Source organism: Physeter macrocephalus, chromosome 14 (genome assembly GCF_002837175.3).
Source record: "Physeter macrocephalus isolate SW-GA chromosome 14, ASM283717v5, whole genome shotgun sequence".
In the NCBI taxonomy this organism is placed as follows: Eukaryota; Metazoa; Chordata; class Mammalia; order Artiodactyla; family Physeteridae; genus Physeter; species Physeter macrocephalus.
In genome coordinates this window covers 78,018,273-78,036,433 of record NC_041227.1, presented here as the reverse complement: position 1 = coordinate 78,036,433, position 18,161 = coordinate 78,018,273, and the positions used below count along the sequence as shown (strand labels likewise).

Here is an 18,161-nt window from a genome sequence, read left to right as displayed (position 1 = left end):
CGGCGCCCTGCAGCCCCGTGCTGTGCGCCGCCGCCGCCGCCGCCTTCCCCGCCGCCGCCGCCCCGGCGCCCGGGCCCGCCGCGCCGTCGCCGCCGCCGCCCGCCCAGCCCCCGCCCCCGCCGCCGCCGCCGCCGGGCTCGATCGCTGGGGGCGCGGGGGGCGCGGCGGGCGAGGCCCTGGTGGCCGCGGCGGCCGCCTCGGTGCGCTGTAGCCCCGGGCCCGCGCTGGCGCGCCTAGAGGGCCGCGAGTTCGAGTTTCTCATGCGGCAGCCCAGCGTCACCATCGGCCGCAACTCGTCGCAGGGCTCGGTGGACCTGAGCATGGGCCTGTCCAGCTTCATCTCGCGGCGCCACCTGCAGCTCAGCTTCCAGGAGCCGCACTTCTACCTGCGCTGCCTCGGCAAGAACGGCGTCTTCGTGGACGGGGCCTTCCAGCGTCGCGGCGCGCCCGCCCTGCAGCTGCCCAAACAGTGAGTGCCGCGGCCCCCGCCCGGCCCGGGCCCCGGGTCACCCCCGCCCCCGCCCCTACCCGCGCCGGGCCTGGGCCTGGGCCCGAGATCAACCCGACCCCCGGGGACGGCCCCGGGAGCCCCGAGGACCGGGCCCCGAGGGTCGCCCTTGCCCCTCCCCCCACCTGGGCTTGGGGTCGCCCGCATCCCCGCCCGGCCTGATTACGGAGTCGCCTCCTGACCCCTGCCCGCCTTGGGCCGGGAGCCACCCCGATCCCCGCCCGGCCGGGCCCCGAGGGTCGCCCTTGCCCCTCCCCGCAGCAGGGTTTGGGGTGGCCCCCATCCCCGAAGGACCTGGACGTGGGTCACTCCTGCCCCCTGCCCCCGCCCGGCCTGGGCCCCGAGGGTCGCCCTTGCCCCTCCCCGAGCTGGACACCAGGGTCGCCCTCCCCCCGTCACCCTGTTTGGACCCGGGTCGCCGCCAGACGCACTCCCGAGGAGAAGGGTTGGCGTCAGGCGGTGTCGCTCCGGGAGGTGCGGGGTCCCCGGGGGCAGCGCCAGTGCCCCCGGAAGGCCCGAGCCCCCGGCCACAGGGGCCAGCTGTGAACTTGGGCCGGGAGGGGACGGCCGGAGAGTGGCCTGGGATCGGGACAGGAAGTGCCCTCTCCTCAGTGGACCTGAGGACGCAGGTCAGGGGTCGTCAGCGCTGGGGGCGTTCACCGCACAGTTGGGGTTCCTGGGCAGGAAGGGAGAGGCCGGGCGGGGAGGCAGGGCAAGGAGAGGGGCCCGGCGCACTGGGGGACCGGCCGCGGATGCCCCACGGTGCTTTAGCAACGTCCTCGTGTTCCCGGGCTCTTCCGGTTCCCGGGGCAGCTGCCCTGCCCCGGGAGATGCTTGCTTTCCGGAGATCTTTTGATCAGGAGAAAGCCTGTTTGGTTACTCATGCGGGCCTTAGGCACTTTCTTTTTCTGTGTATTCTCAGCAGTGTTTATATTTTTCCAGCGTGCTTGTGTCCCCGAGTTGGCTCTGACTAATTACTCTCGCTTTTATAAGCACCCTGGGTCCAGGGAGTTTTTGCCGGGGTGATTGCCTGTTTCTGTAACCATCTCCCCTTTCGAGGGTATTGGCACGTTTGGTTGTAAGTATTGTACTGAATACTTTTCAACGTCAACGATGACTCACGGGTGCTCGGGGCGTGAGGCGGGGGGCGGGGGGGGGGGGGCGGGCGTATACAGACTTTGTTTTCCAAACGTGAAAGGTGTGTGTGTGTGTTTCTGTAAAATCAGGACTTGGTGAATGACAGAGTTGTTTTATCTCATGGTTGCTGTTACTCTGTCCTGCCTTTTCTGTGACCTACACACTCTCCATTTCTGGGCCCTTAAATGCATTCTGGGGCCAGTCCCTCACGGTGAGAAAGTGACAGGTAAACAGCGCCTTCCCCTCCCTGCCCGGTGGCCCTTAGAGGCCCGTTTTGCTCAGGCCTCTTTTTATAATTCGGGTTCTGTAAGGGCGTCCATCCAGCAACCTTGTTTTCAGAGTTCCCTGCCTAGCTGTTGAGTGGGGCAGCCCAGAAGAGGCCCCAGCTTACCGAGTCTCGAATGCACTAGTCTCTTCTCTAAGTCAAGGGTAGGACATTGCAGCCCGAGGAGCCCTCACATCACGTGCGAGTGCCGAGTCCGTTGTTTATGAAACGTGGTTGGTGTGCACGCTGCCTTCCTAGCCCGTGTGGCCAGCAGCCTAGACGTCCCCTGCCCTCTGGCTGGGGCTTTGCCCACGGTGCGCATTTGGCTGGGTTCAAGGTCAGCGGTGCTCTGAGCAGCAGCCGCGCAGGTGGTGATGGGGAATTGACAGGAACAGGAGAAACGTGCTGGCGGAGAAACACCACGTGGGTGTCCGCGTCTGCCCTCCCGGCCGAGGGCAGTTTGCTTCTGAAACCGTCAAAGCCCGTGGACAAACATGTTAGCAGTCTGAGCGGTTTTAAGTTCTTTTTACTTGAGAAAACTTAACCTGTAGGTGGTAGCATCTGTAGGACAGGCTGTTGGAAGCTGCTTTTTAGAATTAGATCAGGGTGCTTTGGCCCACCACGTGGAGAGTAATCAAGAAATGCTAATGAATTCAGAGGAAGGAAGTTGGACGTGTACGTTCTTACCACCTCGAAATGGGAAGTTCAGTGCTGACTTTCAAAGAACGGCAGCAGTTCTTGTCTGTTTCCTCTCAGGCTTTGTTGCACAGTTTTGCCATGAGTATTAGAAGTTGTGAATTTCTCCACCATAAATTCAGAGTTCTTATCCGTGTTGGAGTTTTGTTGTCTGCATTTTGTGGCTACAGCTGCCTGAGACTTGGAGCTCTTGCTTGTGTTGCGGTCTCACCCTGTCCTGCCCTGTGAGGCCGCATCCCCCCTCCAGCGCCCCCAGGGCACGGCTCCCCGGGCCGCCCCTCCCTTTCCAGACCCCACTCAGGGAAGCACGAGGTGGAGAGGAGCCCCAGAGTCCACCCACACTTGTGACTACAAGTAAGTTTTTCCAAAACTAAAATGAAATAATTTTGAAATTACTGGTAGGGAAAAAATTCCACGTGACACAACTTAGAGCTGACCTTGATCCATGACTGTGGGTGCATATGCAGAGGGAGGTGCAGCGGGTCCTGGTGTAGCTCCTCCTGTGCAGAAGGTTCTCCGGCCCTCCTTCCCCAGGCCTGGGCTGGGCACTTTTTATCTTTAAGTGGAGACACAGCACAGGAGCTGGCTGGCAGTAGGTGCGCACAGAGGAGTTACGTTTGTTGAATGAAAAATCCGTGAGTGAATATGCAGCTTCCCCGGGGGAGAAGCAGTGTCACCAACTTAGTGGGTTTCTGAGGTGGGCGGTCAGCAGGCCTTCCTGGGTCTGTGGGTGGACACTGTTCGTGTGTGTGACTGTAGGTCTTGATACCAGCAGGTTTGGAGTTTGAATTAGATGTAATCTGTGAACTACAGGAAAAAGACCCACGCACAGCCTTGTACTTGCTCTTCCTTTCTTTCTTCCAACCTTCTTTCCGGATACTGTTATAAAATAAGTATGGACTATATGAATAATTACAGTAAAAACTAGACTTCTGTTTGTGGTGGTTTCTGTGAGTGGTAAGATGTATGGGATTCTTTTCTTCTTTTTACTTTTCTTTGTGTCCCAAATTTTCTGGGATGAGCATGGCTCTTTTTTTTCTTTTCAACACTTCTTATTACAGCAAGTTTCAAGCGTAGAAACAGAGGAGTGAGTTTCACGTGCCCGTCACCCAGCCTCGACAGCTTCCGTGTTGTGGCCAAGCTTGTTTCATCTTCGTCCCCACCCCCCACCCCGACCCCCAGGTATTTGGAAGAAAATCACAAATGTTCTATCACTGCATCTGTAAATATTTCAGTAAAAGGTAAAGATTCCCTTTTTAAAACCTAACCTCAGGAGCTTCCCTGGTGGCGCAGTGGTTGAGAGTCCGCCTGCCGATGCAGGGGACGCGGGTTCGTGCCCCGGTCCGGGAAGATCCCACATGCCGCGGAGCGGCTGGGCCCGTGAGCCGTGGCCGCAGAGCCTGCGCGTCCGGAGCCTGTGCTCCGCAACGGGAGAGGCCACAGCAGTGAGAGGCCCGCGTACCGCAAAAAAAAAAAAAAAAAAAAACTAACCACAATGTCCTTATCACACCTAGAAAATTAATAACAATTTCTTACTATCATCAAACTTCCAATGAGTGTGGATTTCCCTTACCATCTCATGAATTTTTTTTCTTTTCTTGCAGTGTGTTTGTTTAATCAGGAACCAAATCAAGTCCAGACACTATGATTGGTTGGCGTATCTCTTACATCTCTCTCAGTCTATAGGCTTCATCTCACTCTTTTTTTTTTCTTTTCTCAGTGAAGAAACAGGGTCATTTGTCCCGTACACTTTCCCACGGTCTCTTTTTACAGATTGGATTCCCGTGGTGTCCATTTACTGCGTCCTCTCCCCTGTCGTTCCTGTGTATTGGTTGTCGGGCGTGGAGATTTGATCAGACTCGGGTTCGGTGTGTTTTGCTGGAACCGCCGCGCAGGCAGTGGTGCGTCGGTCTGTCAGGAAGCAGGCCCGTCTCTTTGTTCCCATGGCAGCTTTTGATGGGCACTGCCTACGTCCGTAAATCTATTATCACCGGCACTCTTGTCACTCGTTTTGGCTGCCAGCACATGTACCTCAGCATGCTGACGCATTCTGCCCTCTGAAAGGCATGTTTTGAACGGCAGATGTCACGGATCACGGCCTCCGCACGCGCACCGTGATAAAAAGTAATTAACAGTAACCACCAAGGCATTTTACTACATAAATAATTGTTTAGGCCCCATGAAAACATACGGGACATAGTTTCTCGCTGCTATTGCCATTGGTCATGTGAAGAATATCGCATTTGTTGCTAGCCATCTTACAGGAGTTCTCAGATTGAGATTATGTTGAAATTAACTGGAAAATGCCCCAGACTTAGTGAAGACAGCAGGTGTCTGGCGAATGCCTCAGGGCCCAGCGTCCCCAGAAACAGCACGTGTTCCTTTTCTCCCCCACCCTCCTCACTGTGCCTCCCCAGTCTGCTGGGAGCTACGGGGTCCTTCCGTGACCCGATGCCTTCTTCCTGGGTGGTTGGTCCAGGAGTGGATCTGTGTGCTGAGCTGGGGGTGCACTTGAGGCAAGAGAGGGCATCAGATCAGTCTGTTGCCAGTGGCTGAAGATGTAGAGACTGAGATTGTGCCGCTGCGTTTCCACGTGGAGAGGAGAGCAGTGATCAGGGGGCAGTGACATGCGTGGGCCTGCTCGGAGCTGGGAGGGCCACGGAGCCAGCCGGTCATTCAGGCCTGACCCGGCAGGACCTGCGGGAGGGTGGCCCGGGGACTGGCGAGGAAGAGATTCAGCTGAAAGATCTTCTGATGGAAGAACGTTCTGATCTGGTGACGGGGTAGGAGAGACGGTTTGCGTCTGGAAGCTGGAGGGATGATAACCACGCAGAATGAAGCCGGGGGGTCAGGGGTGCGGGGAACGCGCCGTGGCGGGGACGGAGCTTTAGACTTAGGCCGCATCTGGATGGTGCAGTCAGAATACGAGATGTGGCGTTTTCTCTGAATAAAAGCGGTCTACTGCTTTTCTTGCTAGTTGGCGGTTATTGTGTGTCACGGGTATTTGTTCAAAGTTAGACTGTGTCTTGTTAAAGACTTTCTTTAAAAAGGTTTCTGTTTCACCAAGGAAGACATACAGATGGCCAGGAGGCACATGAAAAGATGCTCAACATCACTAATTATTAGAGAAAATGCAAGTCAAAACTACAGTGAGGTCTATCCCCTCATGACGGTCAGAATGGTCATTATCAAAAAATCTAGAAACAATAAATGCTGGAGAGGGTGTGGAGAAAAGGGAACCCTCCTGCACTGCTGGTGGGAATGTACATTGATACAGCCACTAGGGAGAACAGTATGGAGGTTCCTTAAAAAATTAAAAATAGAACTGCCACAGGACCAGCAATCCCACTCCTGGGCATATACGCTGAGAAAACCGGAATTCAAAAAGAGTCACGCACCACAGTGTTCATTGCGGCTCTATTTACAACAGCCAGGAGGACACGGAAGCAACCCAAGTGTCCATCGACAGATGAATGGGTAAAGAAGATGTGGCACATGTATACAATGGAATATTACTCAGCCATAAAAAGGAACGAAATTGAGTTATTTGTAGTGAGGTGGACGGACCTAGAGTCTGTCCTACACAGAGAAGTAAGTCAGAAAGAGACAAATACTGTATGCCAACTCATATATATGGAATCGAAAAAAAATGGTACTGATGAACCTAGTCGCAGGGCAGGGATAAAGAGGTCGATATAGAGAACAGACTTGAGGACACTGGGTGGGAGGGGGAAGCTGGGGTGAAGTGAGAGGAGCATGGACGTATATACGCTACTGAATGTAAAATAGTGGGCTGGTGCACGGGGAGGTCAGCTCGGTGCCCTGTGACCCCCTAGAGGGCTGGGATAGGGACGCGGGGAGGGAGACGCAAGAGGGAGGGCATCTGGGGGCCTGTGTGTGCATACGGCTGATTCGCTTTGCCGCACAACAGAAAGTAACACGGTGTTGCGAAGCAGTTATACTCCAATAAAGATCTATTAAAAATAGAAAAGAATTTTTTAAATTAAAATAAAAGGTTGATAGTAGTGTAGCAAATTGGGAGCTAGTCCGTTGAATCTGTGTTCTAGTATTGAGTTCACGTTGAGTTTTTCGGGCTTGTCACCCACACAGAAAGTTTCTATAATATTTAAAAAATCAGTCTGTGAGAAGGATGGTATTTATGGTGTAGCATGTGTTGAGTCTATAATAAACTTATTAAAGCCTTTGTCATTGATGAAGGAATGGAATTGGTAGGTGCTGAAAGGGTATTGAGGAGAGTTTTAATGGTGTTCATAGAACTTTGGAAAAAGACACAGCTATGTTTAAAATTATGTGCTGAAATGAAAGGAAAGCATTTGATTTGGAGATACAGTAATTTACTATTTGCTGTGTTTGTATCTTGTGAATGTCAGGAGATAAACTTGCTAAATTAATGACAACTCAAATTACAGTGATGCCTCATTTCCATAATTACCGTACATTTAAAGGATTTCATATTAAAATGAGAGGATTTTATAAATTGTTTTTACTTTGATTTCCTGGAAAATAGGCCCTCGCATTGTGACTTGCTAGGAGATTTTGTAGTTAATTTTCATCGCTGCTATCACTTTTCACAAGTTTCTCGTTTTCTGGTAAGATGTTGCCAGTTGATCTGAAAAGAAAGAAAAATGTAATCTGCCTGTGTGCACATGTTTCATGACCGTGTAAAGGGAAGCCAGGGAGGCGTGCTGGGGTGTCGTCCAGGGCTCTGCAGAGCGGCTGCGCGCTAGGCGTCCCGGCTGGTCTGGTGGTGACGGGCTGTGGCTGCACCCCTGGGGTGGACATCACAGGCTTTCTTTCCCCGGGTGCGATGGGGGTGAGCCAGCGCGGGGCTTGCCTCCCTTAGACCTGACGGTTCCAGCGCCAAGTGCTGAGCTGCTTGCGAAATCTGCGGCTTCTCTCTCCTAAGAACGGTTTTCAGTCTGGATACTTTGTCCGTGACTTGATTAAGAAGGAACTTTGCCCTTCATCCGTGACGTGTTTAACCATTTGTTTCCCCTGATGTGTGTGTAGAGCTGAGCTCTGACCACCCTGCTGCTCACGGCTTCCGGTGCTCACCCCTTAGCAGAGGTCCCAGCCTTTCTGCAGGCCTTCCCTTCACCTGCCACCTGCGTTTCAAGGTACGCGGCTGCCTTTGGGCAGAGGTACCTCTGGGCATCCCGTACCTCTGTTTAGTCCATCAATTCTCAGGGTTTGGGGCCCTCACACATTACTGGGGACCCCAGAGAGCTTTTGTTTATGTGGGATTTGCCTGTTACACTTACCGTATTCGAAATTAGAACTGAGAAATTAAAATCTATATATTTAGGGCTTCCCTGGTGGCGCAGTGGTTGGGAGTCCGCCTGGCGATGCAGGGGACGCGGGTTCGTGCCGCGGTCCGGGAGGATCCCACAGCCGCGGAGCGGCTGGGCCCGTGAGCCGTGGCCGCTGAGCCTGCGCGTCCGGAGCCTGTGCTCCGCAACGGGAGAGGCCACAACAGTGAGAGGCCCGCGTACCGCAAAAAAAAAATCTATATCTTTATTAATCTATTAAAAAATAGCAATAATAAGCCTATTTCAAAAATAAGTTTTTATGAAAAAATAGCTCAGTCTATTTTGTATTTCAAACAAAAGAAATTAGGATGGGGGTATTCATTTTTTGGTAAGTCTTTCATGTCTGCCTTGATAGAAGACAGCTGAATTTTATAGCTGCCTTTGCTTTTAGTCTGCTGTGATACATTGTTTCAGTTAAGTATATGAAGAAAATCCAGCCTTACAGAAATATGTAGCTGGGAAAGGGAGGAGTGCTACTGCCTTTCAGGAAATTGTGGCTGTTCTCTGATGCCTCTCCAGAACTGGGCAGTAGTAGTTTCTTAAACGTTAATTGCAGGATGGAATCTGAAACCTCGTCAGTGGAGTTTTGGTGAAACCCGTTGCTTTCTCTTGCATTTTGAATAAATCTTTTACCCATGTGTGAATTTGTAACCTCTTGCATTGGTCATTGAGGAAAATATTGATTGAATTATGTAGATCTAATGTCCATAGATCTTACTACGCAAATGTGTTATCTTCGATTGGTAGCTAAATCGATCCCCTGGAACCCGACAACTCGGTTTTTTTAATGTATTTATTTATTTGTTTATTTTTGGCCGTGTTGGGTCTTCGTTGCTGCGCGCGGGCTTTCTCTAGTCGCGGCGAGCGGGGGCTACCCTTCGTTGTGGTGCGCGGGCTTCTCATTGCAGTGGCTTCTCTTGCTGCGGAGCACGGGCTCTAGGTGCGTGGGCTTCAGTAGTTGTGGCTCGCGGGCCCTAGAGCGCAGGCTCAGTAGTTTTGGCACCCGGGCTTAGCTGCTCCGCGGCATGTGGGATCTTCCCAGACCAGGGCTCGAACTCGTGTCCCCTGCACTGGCAGGCGGATTCTTAACCACTGCGCCACCAGGGAAGTCCCACAACTCATGTTTTTGAAAATAGAAATCTATGAAAGGATCACGCTTTTTGATGTAATTTGCTTTTGAAATTTGCTTTAAAAGTTGAGTGACAGTACATTTTGTAGAAATAAAGAAGTCATAATTTTGTCATTGGCCTTTATTAGCATCTGGTGGCATAATTTGGCTTAAATTTAGTAATTTTTGTATGTACAATCAATTCTTGATTATTTCAGGTGGAACTATCCAGCTTGTCGGCTATTTCTGTTATTTTCCCACAACCAAGTAGGGTGCTCTGGGGTTCCTGGATGACAGCCCTGCTTTTTCCCTTCAGCCGTGGGTGTGGACCCACCAGGAAACAGCAGAGTGAAGCGGGTGGACTTGGAGTGACTCAGCCCTCAAGGGATGTCAGTGACAAAACGGGCTTTTATGGACATTGTTCCTTTTTCTTGGGGTTTTTCGTGTAACCTTTCTGAGCACACTTGTGAAAAACTGGGCCCCCTTTTGATAAACATAAACCTCCTTCTACCCCTTTCCAATCCAGTCTTTTTCTCTCTCTTTCTTCCTTCCTCCCAGTAACTCAGTATCACACATAGGATAAAACCCATTTTTCGTCTATGCTGAAAAGCTTTGCCTTTTGCGACTTGTATCATGAGAACCAACAGGACTTGCTGTTTTCCAGGCGGACGGTTGTAACGTCAGATGTGCTGGGATGCCTCCCTTGCCGCCCCCGCTGGCATCGCTCCGTTTCACAGATTGTGTTCGGTCGGGGAGCGGCACATAGGATCCGAAAAGCGATTGTATATCTTTCAGTTGGGGTTTTGTGTAAGGTGGGTGGTGCTGACCTGATGTGGCGGGTGTACCTTTGCTGGGGAACCCGCAGCGCTGGGTTTCGGGGTGAGCTGCGGGGAGACCGGCCTCGGGAGCCGGGCATGAGTCACCGCAGACAAACGCACGTTCCCGGGGCCAGGCTGTGGTCTGTAGAAAGCCTGCCCAGAAATCCTCCCTGCCGAGTGTGGTTTGGATACAGTTTACTGAGGAAATTAAGGAGCCTCCTATGTGTTACCAGGAAGTCTTGGCTGGAACTTTCCTCAGTGAGAAATAATTTGTAAATTTAGTAACTTTTTGGAGCTGATTTTGAAGGGATGTTAGAATGAAATCCGATGATACTGGTGACAAAGCAGATGACGGAGCAGACGGGCTGGAGCCGTCAGGGCGACATGCAAAGGAAGGCCGTACAGCAGAAGTTCGTGCTCCTCCACCTCCACCCGTGGGGGCGTAAATACCTGGTCTGCTTGGCAGTTACGTCCCCGACGCAGGGAACGGTGACTCATCGCAGCCGCAGGAAAGCACCTTCCCTTCAGGGTGCCCAGCTCTTTGATTGATTCCGTGTTGGCCAGGAGCGCTTGCTGCCCTGTTAGCCCCTGGCCTGCAGCAGGACTCGACTGATCGTTCACCTTTCTCAGCGATTCTGTTTTTCTCTGGCGTTGCGGCCTGAGCGGATTTTCCAGGCCTGCCCACCCTTGGCTGGCTGGGCAGGGATCTCCTGGAGTCTGGAACGGCCTGCAGTGATAGAAGTGGCCAGCAGGGCAGCCCGGGTCCTGCGTGGCTGTTGACACTTGAAATGTGGCGAATGTGACCAAAGAACTGAATTTTAATTTTTAATTTTTTTTTTTTTTTTTTTGGCCGCATCGCGCGGCGTTTGGGATCTCAGTTCCCCGACCAGGGATCAAACCTGTGCCCCCACAGTGGAAGCGCCGAGTCCTAACCACTGGACCACCTGGGAAGTCCCTGAATTTTCATTTTTCATTTATCAGTTAATTTAAGTTAAACAGACTGCATGTGCCGCGGCCCCCGGGTGTCCTTGGGACGTGGTAGGTCCGTGGGTACCCAGGCCCGGGGGGTGGCCGCTGCCTCAGTTTACCCGCTCGCCTCCGAGGCACGAGTCTCGCTTTCTGCTGTGCGCTTCGAGGTGCAGGGATGGGAAGGCCTGGTCCAGGCCACGGGGTCAGGTTGTGTGCGGGGCAAGCGGCCCTTCCGCAGAGGGGTCCCCTTCCCTGTCTGCACCCAGTCCGGATGGACGGGTTCTGTTTTTCCCTTCGTTGCCCTTGTTCTTGACGCCGAGGAAGAAAGTGAGAGGGGCTGAGACACGACCCCTGTGAATGGCAGGTGAAGATGGAGACAGATTTGCAGCTTCGAGGGAAATTTTAAAAAACCCTCTCCCTGGCCCTTCGTAGCCCTGGGTTTACGGTACGTGTTGGTTACGGATGGATCCCCTGCGAGTCCAAGTCCTCAATGCTAGCGTTTACGTTTCTGTCCTTGCAGACTTTTCATTCCTTCACAGGCGGACGCGTGCCTGTCGCGTGTCCGCACGGACGCCTGCTCAGACCGCGTGGTGGCGCTCCGCGTGCCCGCGCGTCGAGCCCTCCGGGCTTCCCGGGGTCAGCCGCCACGCTGAGAGCACGCTGGCTCGGGGAGCTGGAGGTTCCGTGACGGTGGCGCTGCCTCCCCAGGGCCAGCACGCACCTGGCCCTTGGGAGACGCCAGACGTCGGCTGAGCGTTTACCCATGTACCTGACCTTGTGTGGCCTACAGGCGGCTGGAAGGGTCCATTCCAACAGCTTGCTCATGGGAAGTCCAAAGTAGGGGTTTCTGGTCGGTGGTGGCTGGCACTGTCCAGTGCCACGTCCCCACGTCCCCACCCCCTGGTCAGCTCAGCCTCTGGCGGCAGTGGTGTCTACGCCAGGCCTGCCGGGAGGTTGTGCGGGGGCGTGTGATGGGCTTGGGCCACCCGGAGGGGACTGGAGCCGCTCCGTTGTAGCCGAACCCCCTGGGCTCCTGTTGGTCCAGTCTTCTCGGTGCACGGCCACACCCACTCGTTGACGGCGGGCTGCCACACGGCACAAAAGCCCCAGGCGGCTTGCACGGCGTGCTCCTCGGCGTACACGGCCACCAGCGTCCCAGCCAGCACCTTGTGTGCCTGGTTCCCTTTACACAGAGCCCCCATGTTTCTTGTTACGCTCAATCCTGGGCATTTTATATATTTCTTTAGGGGATGGTTAATATGATGGGATCTTTTTTCCCTCGTTATTTTCTAAAGGGTCAGTGCTCACGGGTAGGAAAGAGGGGCCTCTTTTGCCTTCGTGCTACAGTGTGTATTTCCTCAGAACAGGGATGCTTCCACAACCACAGTCCTGGCAGGGAGTCCGGGAAACGTCACAGGAACTGTGACGCTTTATCACGTCCTCAGCGCAGATGCCACTTCTGCCAGTTGTCTGGCGGCCTCGTTCGTGGTTTCCCGCGCCGTCCAGGCCGGGTCCGGGCTGGAGGCTGCGCTCAGGTGCCCGTCTCCGCAGCCCTGCTTGTGTCCACAGGAGTCATCTTATCGGGTGTCTTTCACTTTAGGTTTGTCTAATTTGACAACGTCCTGATCAGGTGCTGGTGAAGCATCTTTGGCTGAAATGCTAGGAAGGGGCTGTGTGTCCTTTTGGGGGGTGTCACCCAGGCACATGGGGCCTCCTCGATGGGGTCATGTGGTCACTTGGTTTAGGTGTTGTCAGGCTCCTCCACCAAACAGTCAACTGTTTTTCTCCTTGTAATTAATAAGTTACTTTTGCGGTACTGGAATAAAGTGTTAATTTCGTATCCAGCCACATTTACCATTTCTAGTAACAGTTTTAAAATTCACTTTTCAGATGTATTTTCTAGGTCATAATCTTCATCTGCACATAATGATTATTTTGTCTCTTTCTTCCACTATTTCACATCTCATTCGCTTTTGTTGTCTTGTTCAGTTGGCTATAGCCTCCAAGTGGTGCTAAATAAATACCATGATGATGGGCTCCTTTTTCATTTCTAGCCTGACAAGGAGAGCTTACAAGCTGGTTCAGAGCAAATGGAGCTTTGCTGCTGAGATCCACTTTCTTTTTTTCCCCAGATTTCATTAGTTTTTTTTTTTTTAATTGAAATATAGTTGATTTACAATGTTCTGTTAGTTTCAGGTGTACAGCAAAGTGATTCAGTTTTATATATATGTATGTATGTATGCACACATACATACATACACACACACACACACGTATATGTGTATATATATTCTTCTGCAGATTCTTTTCCACTATAGGTTATTACAAGATACCAAATACAGTTCCCCGTGCTGTACAATAGGACCTTGAAATCCGCTTTCTCAAGGCAGCCTTCCCGACGCTTCTCTGAGTGAGGTCCCACGGGCAGCGCCCCCCCAGCGCCCCAGGGTGGCGCCGTCTCGTTGTTACTGGAGGGTTTGTAGTTAATGATCATCTGGCACAGTCTGAGTGTCAGGGGAACAGGACTGCTTTTCTGGTTCATTACTGTAAACCCGGTACCTACCAGTGTGTTTGCCACATAGTTGGCAGTTCATAAATTCTTGGCAAAATTAATAAACAAACAGTAGAGGTCTGAATGCAAAACTGAGCCGGCCTGGGCTTCCCTGGTGGCGCAGTGGTTAGGAATCTGCCTGCCAACGCAGGGGACACGGGTTCGATCCCTGGTCCGGGAAGATCCCACATGCCGCGAGCAACTAAGCCCGTGCGCCACAACTACCGAGCCTGCGAGGCACAGCTGCCGAAGCCCGTGCTCCTGGAGCCCAGGCTCTGCAGCGGGAGAGGCCACCGCAGTGAGAAGCCCGCGCACCTAAACAAAGAGCGGCCCCCGCTCGCCACAACTAGAGAAAGCCCGCGTGCAGCAACAAAGACCCAACGCAGCCAAAATATAAAATAAAATAAAAAATTTTTTAAAAACCAACTAAGCCGGCCAAAGAAAGTGGCTGAAGTTTATATAATAGCATAGCTTTTAAAAGACCTGACTGCATACCTCCCAGCTGGGTGCCCTTGAACAGGTGACCTGACTCAAGCTCCCGTTCCCTCATCTGTAAGATGGGCACGCCACGCGCTTCCTGCGTCCTGGGAACTGGAAGCAGCGTGCTCACAGCCCTCGCCGCAGCGCCTGGCGCTGGATACACCCGGCGCGAGCCCCCATCGTTGTCATCCTCACTACTGTCCGTGTGACCAAGTAGGAGAGGGACTGTGTTTGCTTGTTGCGGCATCTGGCGAGGGCAGTGAGATCTGGCTTGTTGCTGGGGAAGCCGCCGCCATGCCTCATGCGGGTTGTGCTGGGGCGGACGGCCCTGTGCTCTCTCACCAAGGCGCCCGTCGCTAGGGGGGCTCTGCAGAGGGCGGCCTTCGTGCATGGGACGGGCTCAGCTCCACCAGGATGCCTCCCGGCTGCCAAGGCCGTACAATCAGAGTGAATCAGGAGGGTGTGTGTTCTTGTGTTTCCCTGAGCTGCTTGTCCGGAGGATGGGATCTCAGAGCACAGGGGATTTTACCTTGGATCGGCTTGAGTAGCCTCTGCAGGCTGCGGGGACTGGCTCACACTTGGGCAGGACACCGAGAGACAAGCGGGGCCGGGGCCTTGATCTCAAGCCAGCCTCGGATTCTGTTTGTCACTGCGGTGTTTTGTCCCCCACCAGCTGGGATGCAGGGCATCTGGCAAAGGAAAAGCTGTGACTTGGAGATCGATGCCCAGAACGGATGAAACAACTCAGATGTACTGCAAGGCATTTAAAAAATACAGAAGAGTGTAGGGGATAATGTAACGTGTCCTTGTTCACGTCCTGTTGGATTTTTTTTCAATAAGAAAAACGACACGTTAACAGTTGACATTGGGGTCCTCTGAGTTCCCGAGACCCGTAGGAGTCCGATTCTAGGCCTTTCTCGTACCTTCCACAGCCAGAGGCGTCTGCGAGTGATGCTTTGTTTAGTTGTGTGTGTGGCGGGGCGGGCGGGGGGGTGATTTACACAAGTCGTGTCATAACAGTCTAGTTCGTTATACTGTGTGTGTTTTCCATGGCTCCAGAAAGACTGCTTCGTGGGTGAGACTGTCAGACACATAACTGACTGTGTCTTCGCAGCCCGGGGGCCCCGGGCTCACCCACGGCCGCCTCCCCTGAGCTCTCGGCCGGATCTAGGGGCCCCTGGGCGTCTCCGTGCTGGGCCTGGACGGAACCCCTGCCCGCACCCCAGAGGCCTTTAGGTTCCTGAGGTGTCTGGTTTCCTCCCCTCCGGAGCGCTCCTGTGTGTAAGGCGCTGCGGGGATGGGCATGCAGGGCGAGCAGGACACGCTGCCTCCCCGCTCCCGGGAAGCAGGAGGGCGACACTGTGACCACGGAGAGCGAGTGACGGTGAGACTTCAGGGGATGCGGGCGCGGTGAGGAAGGCCCCGCAGGCGGCGGGGGAGACGGTGGGTGGCAGGCCTTCCTGGGAAGCGGCATCTTAACTGAGCTCTGAGTTACGAGCTGGTGACGGGAAGAGTCAGGGCAGAGGCTCGGGGGCCAGGGTGGGGTGCTCTGATGGGGAAGCCAGAGATGGAGCGGACAGCCTCGGGGTCCCCCTGCAGGTTCAAAGGAGAGAAGTGACGTGGGCACCGCCAGGGCCACCCAGTGGGACGGACCGTGGGGGCCACGCTCAGGCACGGGGACCGGGGTGCTGGCTGCGGCCGTGGCAAGGGCTCATAACCCCGAAGGCCGTTCAGGACGTGGCCCGCGGGCTGGGTGACGGGCTGCCTCTGAGGGTGGGGGAGGGTGGGGGAGGTTGGCCCCCGGAGCCCCCAGGGGCGGCCGGCGGCCTCCAGCTCAGGTCCTCAGCCTACACAGGTCCGTCCCGCGTCGCCTGACCTTGTCGTGGGGTGGCAAGGAAGTGTACACACGATGTACGGAGCCCAGGAGACGGGTGGATTTTATTCATCTGAGCGTCAGTGCCAGAACATTGTTAGGAAGGGTTGTTTTATCCTGTGTGGTAAAACTGAAAGCGTCAGTAATAAACCATGTGATTTGGGGGAAGCCCCGGCCCGGGGGCTGGGGCTCCATGACATGCAGAGTGGTACCTGCTCTGCGGGGAGTCCCTCCAGGACTCTGGAAGTGTTTCCAGCTCATCTTTCACGATGCGGCGCGTGTAGACTAGTCCATGAAAACGGGGGAAACTACCTGACCCATGATTCCACTTGCAGAAGGAAGTTTGTGAGAGCCGTGTAAGGTTAAGGTTACGGAGGCGGAAAACCCTGCCAGTCTCTGATACAGAAAGCCAGACATCGTAGAGAAATTGTGTGGTTTTTTGTTTGTTTTGCGAGTTGCTATCTGAATATTTGGAAAATCGGGTACTACTCACTTGGTAAAATGACCTGGGAGGAAAGTACTCAGACAGCGGACGGTGCGGCTTCAGATCCTGCCCTTGGAGCCTTTTTGACGGCAGCAGCGCTGAAAGCATCTCGCTCACAGGATTATGAGTAAACGTCCTCCCTGTTTCTGAGCCCGCGGGCTGAGATCCAGCCCACAGCGGGCTTGTCCAGATGTCACCGAAAAGGCTGGGGCAGTGGCTGGAACCTCTGGTCGTCCCTCAGCCTGGGTTCTAGGCGCCCTTCCTTCTACATGCCAGGCTGTGAGCTGCGCGGCTCCCGGGCGGCTCGTGGGAGGCGCGAGTGTGCGCCGTGGCCCCGCCGTGGCCCCAGCAGCACGGGGGGGGGGCCCGTCCCACCCTGGCCAGCTCCTCGCCGACTCCCCAGCCCCACGGAGACCTGGGCTCTGCCCACCGTCTCCGAGTGAAACCCGGAGGATTTGTCTCTAGCTGCCGGGCGCCTTCTACGTGCCAGGGTCTGCCCTCGGCCCCGGTCACCGTCTAAGAGGGACGGGCACAGGGCCGGCCGCGTCCACCCGCGGGGCGCTTCTTCCCGGGCCCCGAGACGGCGTCTCTCTCCAGCCCGCTGCCGCGCTGGGTCCCCGCAGCCCCTGGCCTGGTGCGGCGTCCCGGGGTGAGCGGGAAGGGCCGTGAGGGTGGACCGTGAGACAGAACAGCTTCTCCCTCCTGCTTTATACGTTGTGCTAGCCTGTAAGACTTGCCCTCGTGTGATTTTGGTCTATGAGCTTGTGTCCGTGCAGCGCATGTAATTTTTCTCAAGCAGGTTGTTTCTCTTTTGCTTCTCAAATGCCTGTGAGAGTTGCAGTGGCCATCACGGGCGGTTGTGAGCAGAGGGAGGAGGACGGGCTGCGGCACTGAGGCCAGCAAGGAGGTCTCTCGGTGATGCGCTGAGGGGCGGTCAGCCGGGCCCCGGGCGGGGCGGGCGCGTCGGGGCAGCGAAGTCCCCGGCCTCCTCTGGGCCGCCGCCTCCTCAGCGGGCGTCCCGAGCTCTGCCTGCCCCTGAGACTCCGTGAGGCCCCCACCTCTCCCGTGTCCCTGCCGCCCCGGGCCGGGACGCCCCGGGCCGCTCGCCTCCCACGTCAGCTACTCCAGAGCCTCAGCCACTCTTCTAATTGTGGTGAAACACGCGTGGCATCAGATTGACCACCTTCACCATTTCTAAGTGTAAGTTCAGGGGCCTCCAGCGCATTCACATTGTTGTGCAGCCATCACCACCGTCCATCTGCAGGATTTCTCATCTCCCCAAACTGCAGCTCGGTCCCCACTGACCGCCAGCGCCCCAGCCCGCTCCGCCAGCCCCTGGCACCCGCCCGCTGTGGGCCTGAGCCCTCTCGCTCCCTGTTCGCCCTGCGCTTTCACGCTGCTGTCCGTCCGGGCGGATACGGCTGTTTAACTTAAGCGTTTCTCACACACCCATCCCTGCTCGGTGGCCCCAGCGCGCCGTGCCTTCCCTGCCAGGCCTTCCCTGCCAGGCCCTCCCTGGAGCGCGTCCACCTTCTTCCGTGGGGTCACCCAGTGTCACTGCCTCGGGGCCGGGTTGGGGCACTCACCGTCTGCACTCCGTGTTTCCCCAGGTGTTCCTGCAGTTTATAATTGTTTATTTCCTGTGTGATGTATTTGTGTGTCCTCCCCTCCCCACCTCCTGCCCCATTAATCTAGAAGGCCCTGAGGGTGAGGCCACGTGTGGAGGTGTGGCTGCTGCGGTTCCTAAGGGTCTATCTGGGCCTTTTCCCTGCTGACCGCGTGGCCCTCCCGTCAGCTCTCGCAGAGGGCAGTGGCGGGGGAGGGTCTCAGGACTCAGGAACCCCCCTTGGAATAGTCCTTGTCGGACAGGCCGCCCACCCAGATGCTGGCCGCCCCGGGAGTGCCCGCCCCGCCCCCGCCCCGCCCCCCCCGCCCCCGCCCC

The 18,161-nt window shown here is 55.2% G+C and overlaps 1 protein-coding gene across 1 annotated transcript in view; it reads left to right on the top strand.

Annotated features, from left to right (window-relative positions):
• Positions 1-18,161, top strand: part of FOXK1 (forkhead box K1) — a 60,185-nt gene that overhangs the window by 48 nt on the left and 41,976 nt on the right. Inside the window, 2 exon segments of the mRNA XM_024121809.3 lie at position 1; positions 4-469. The exon segment at position 1 is cut by the window's left edge and continues 48 nt beyond it. Coding sequence (XP_023977577.1) covers position 1; positions 4-469 — 467 coding nt within the window.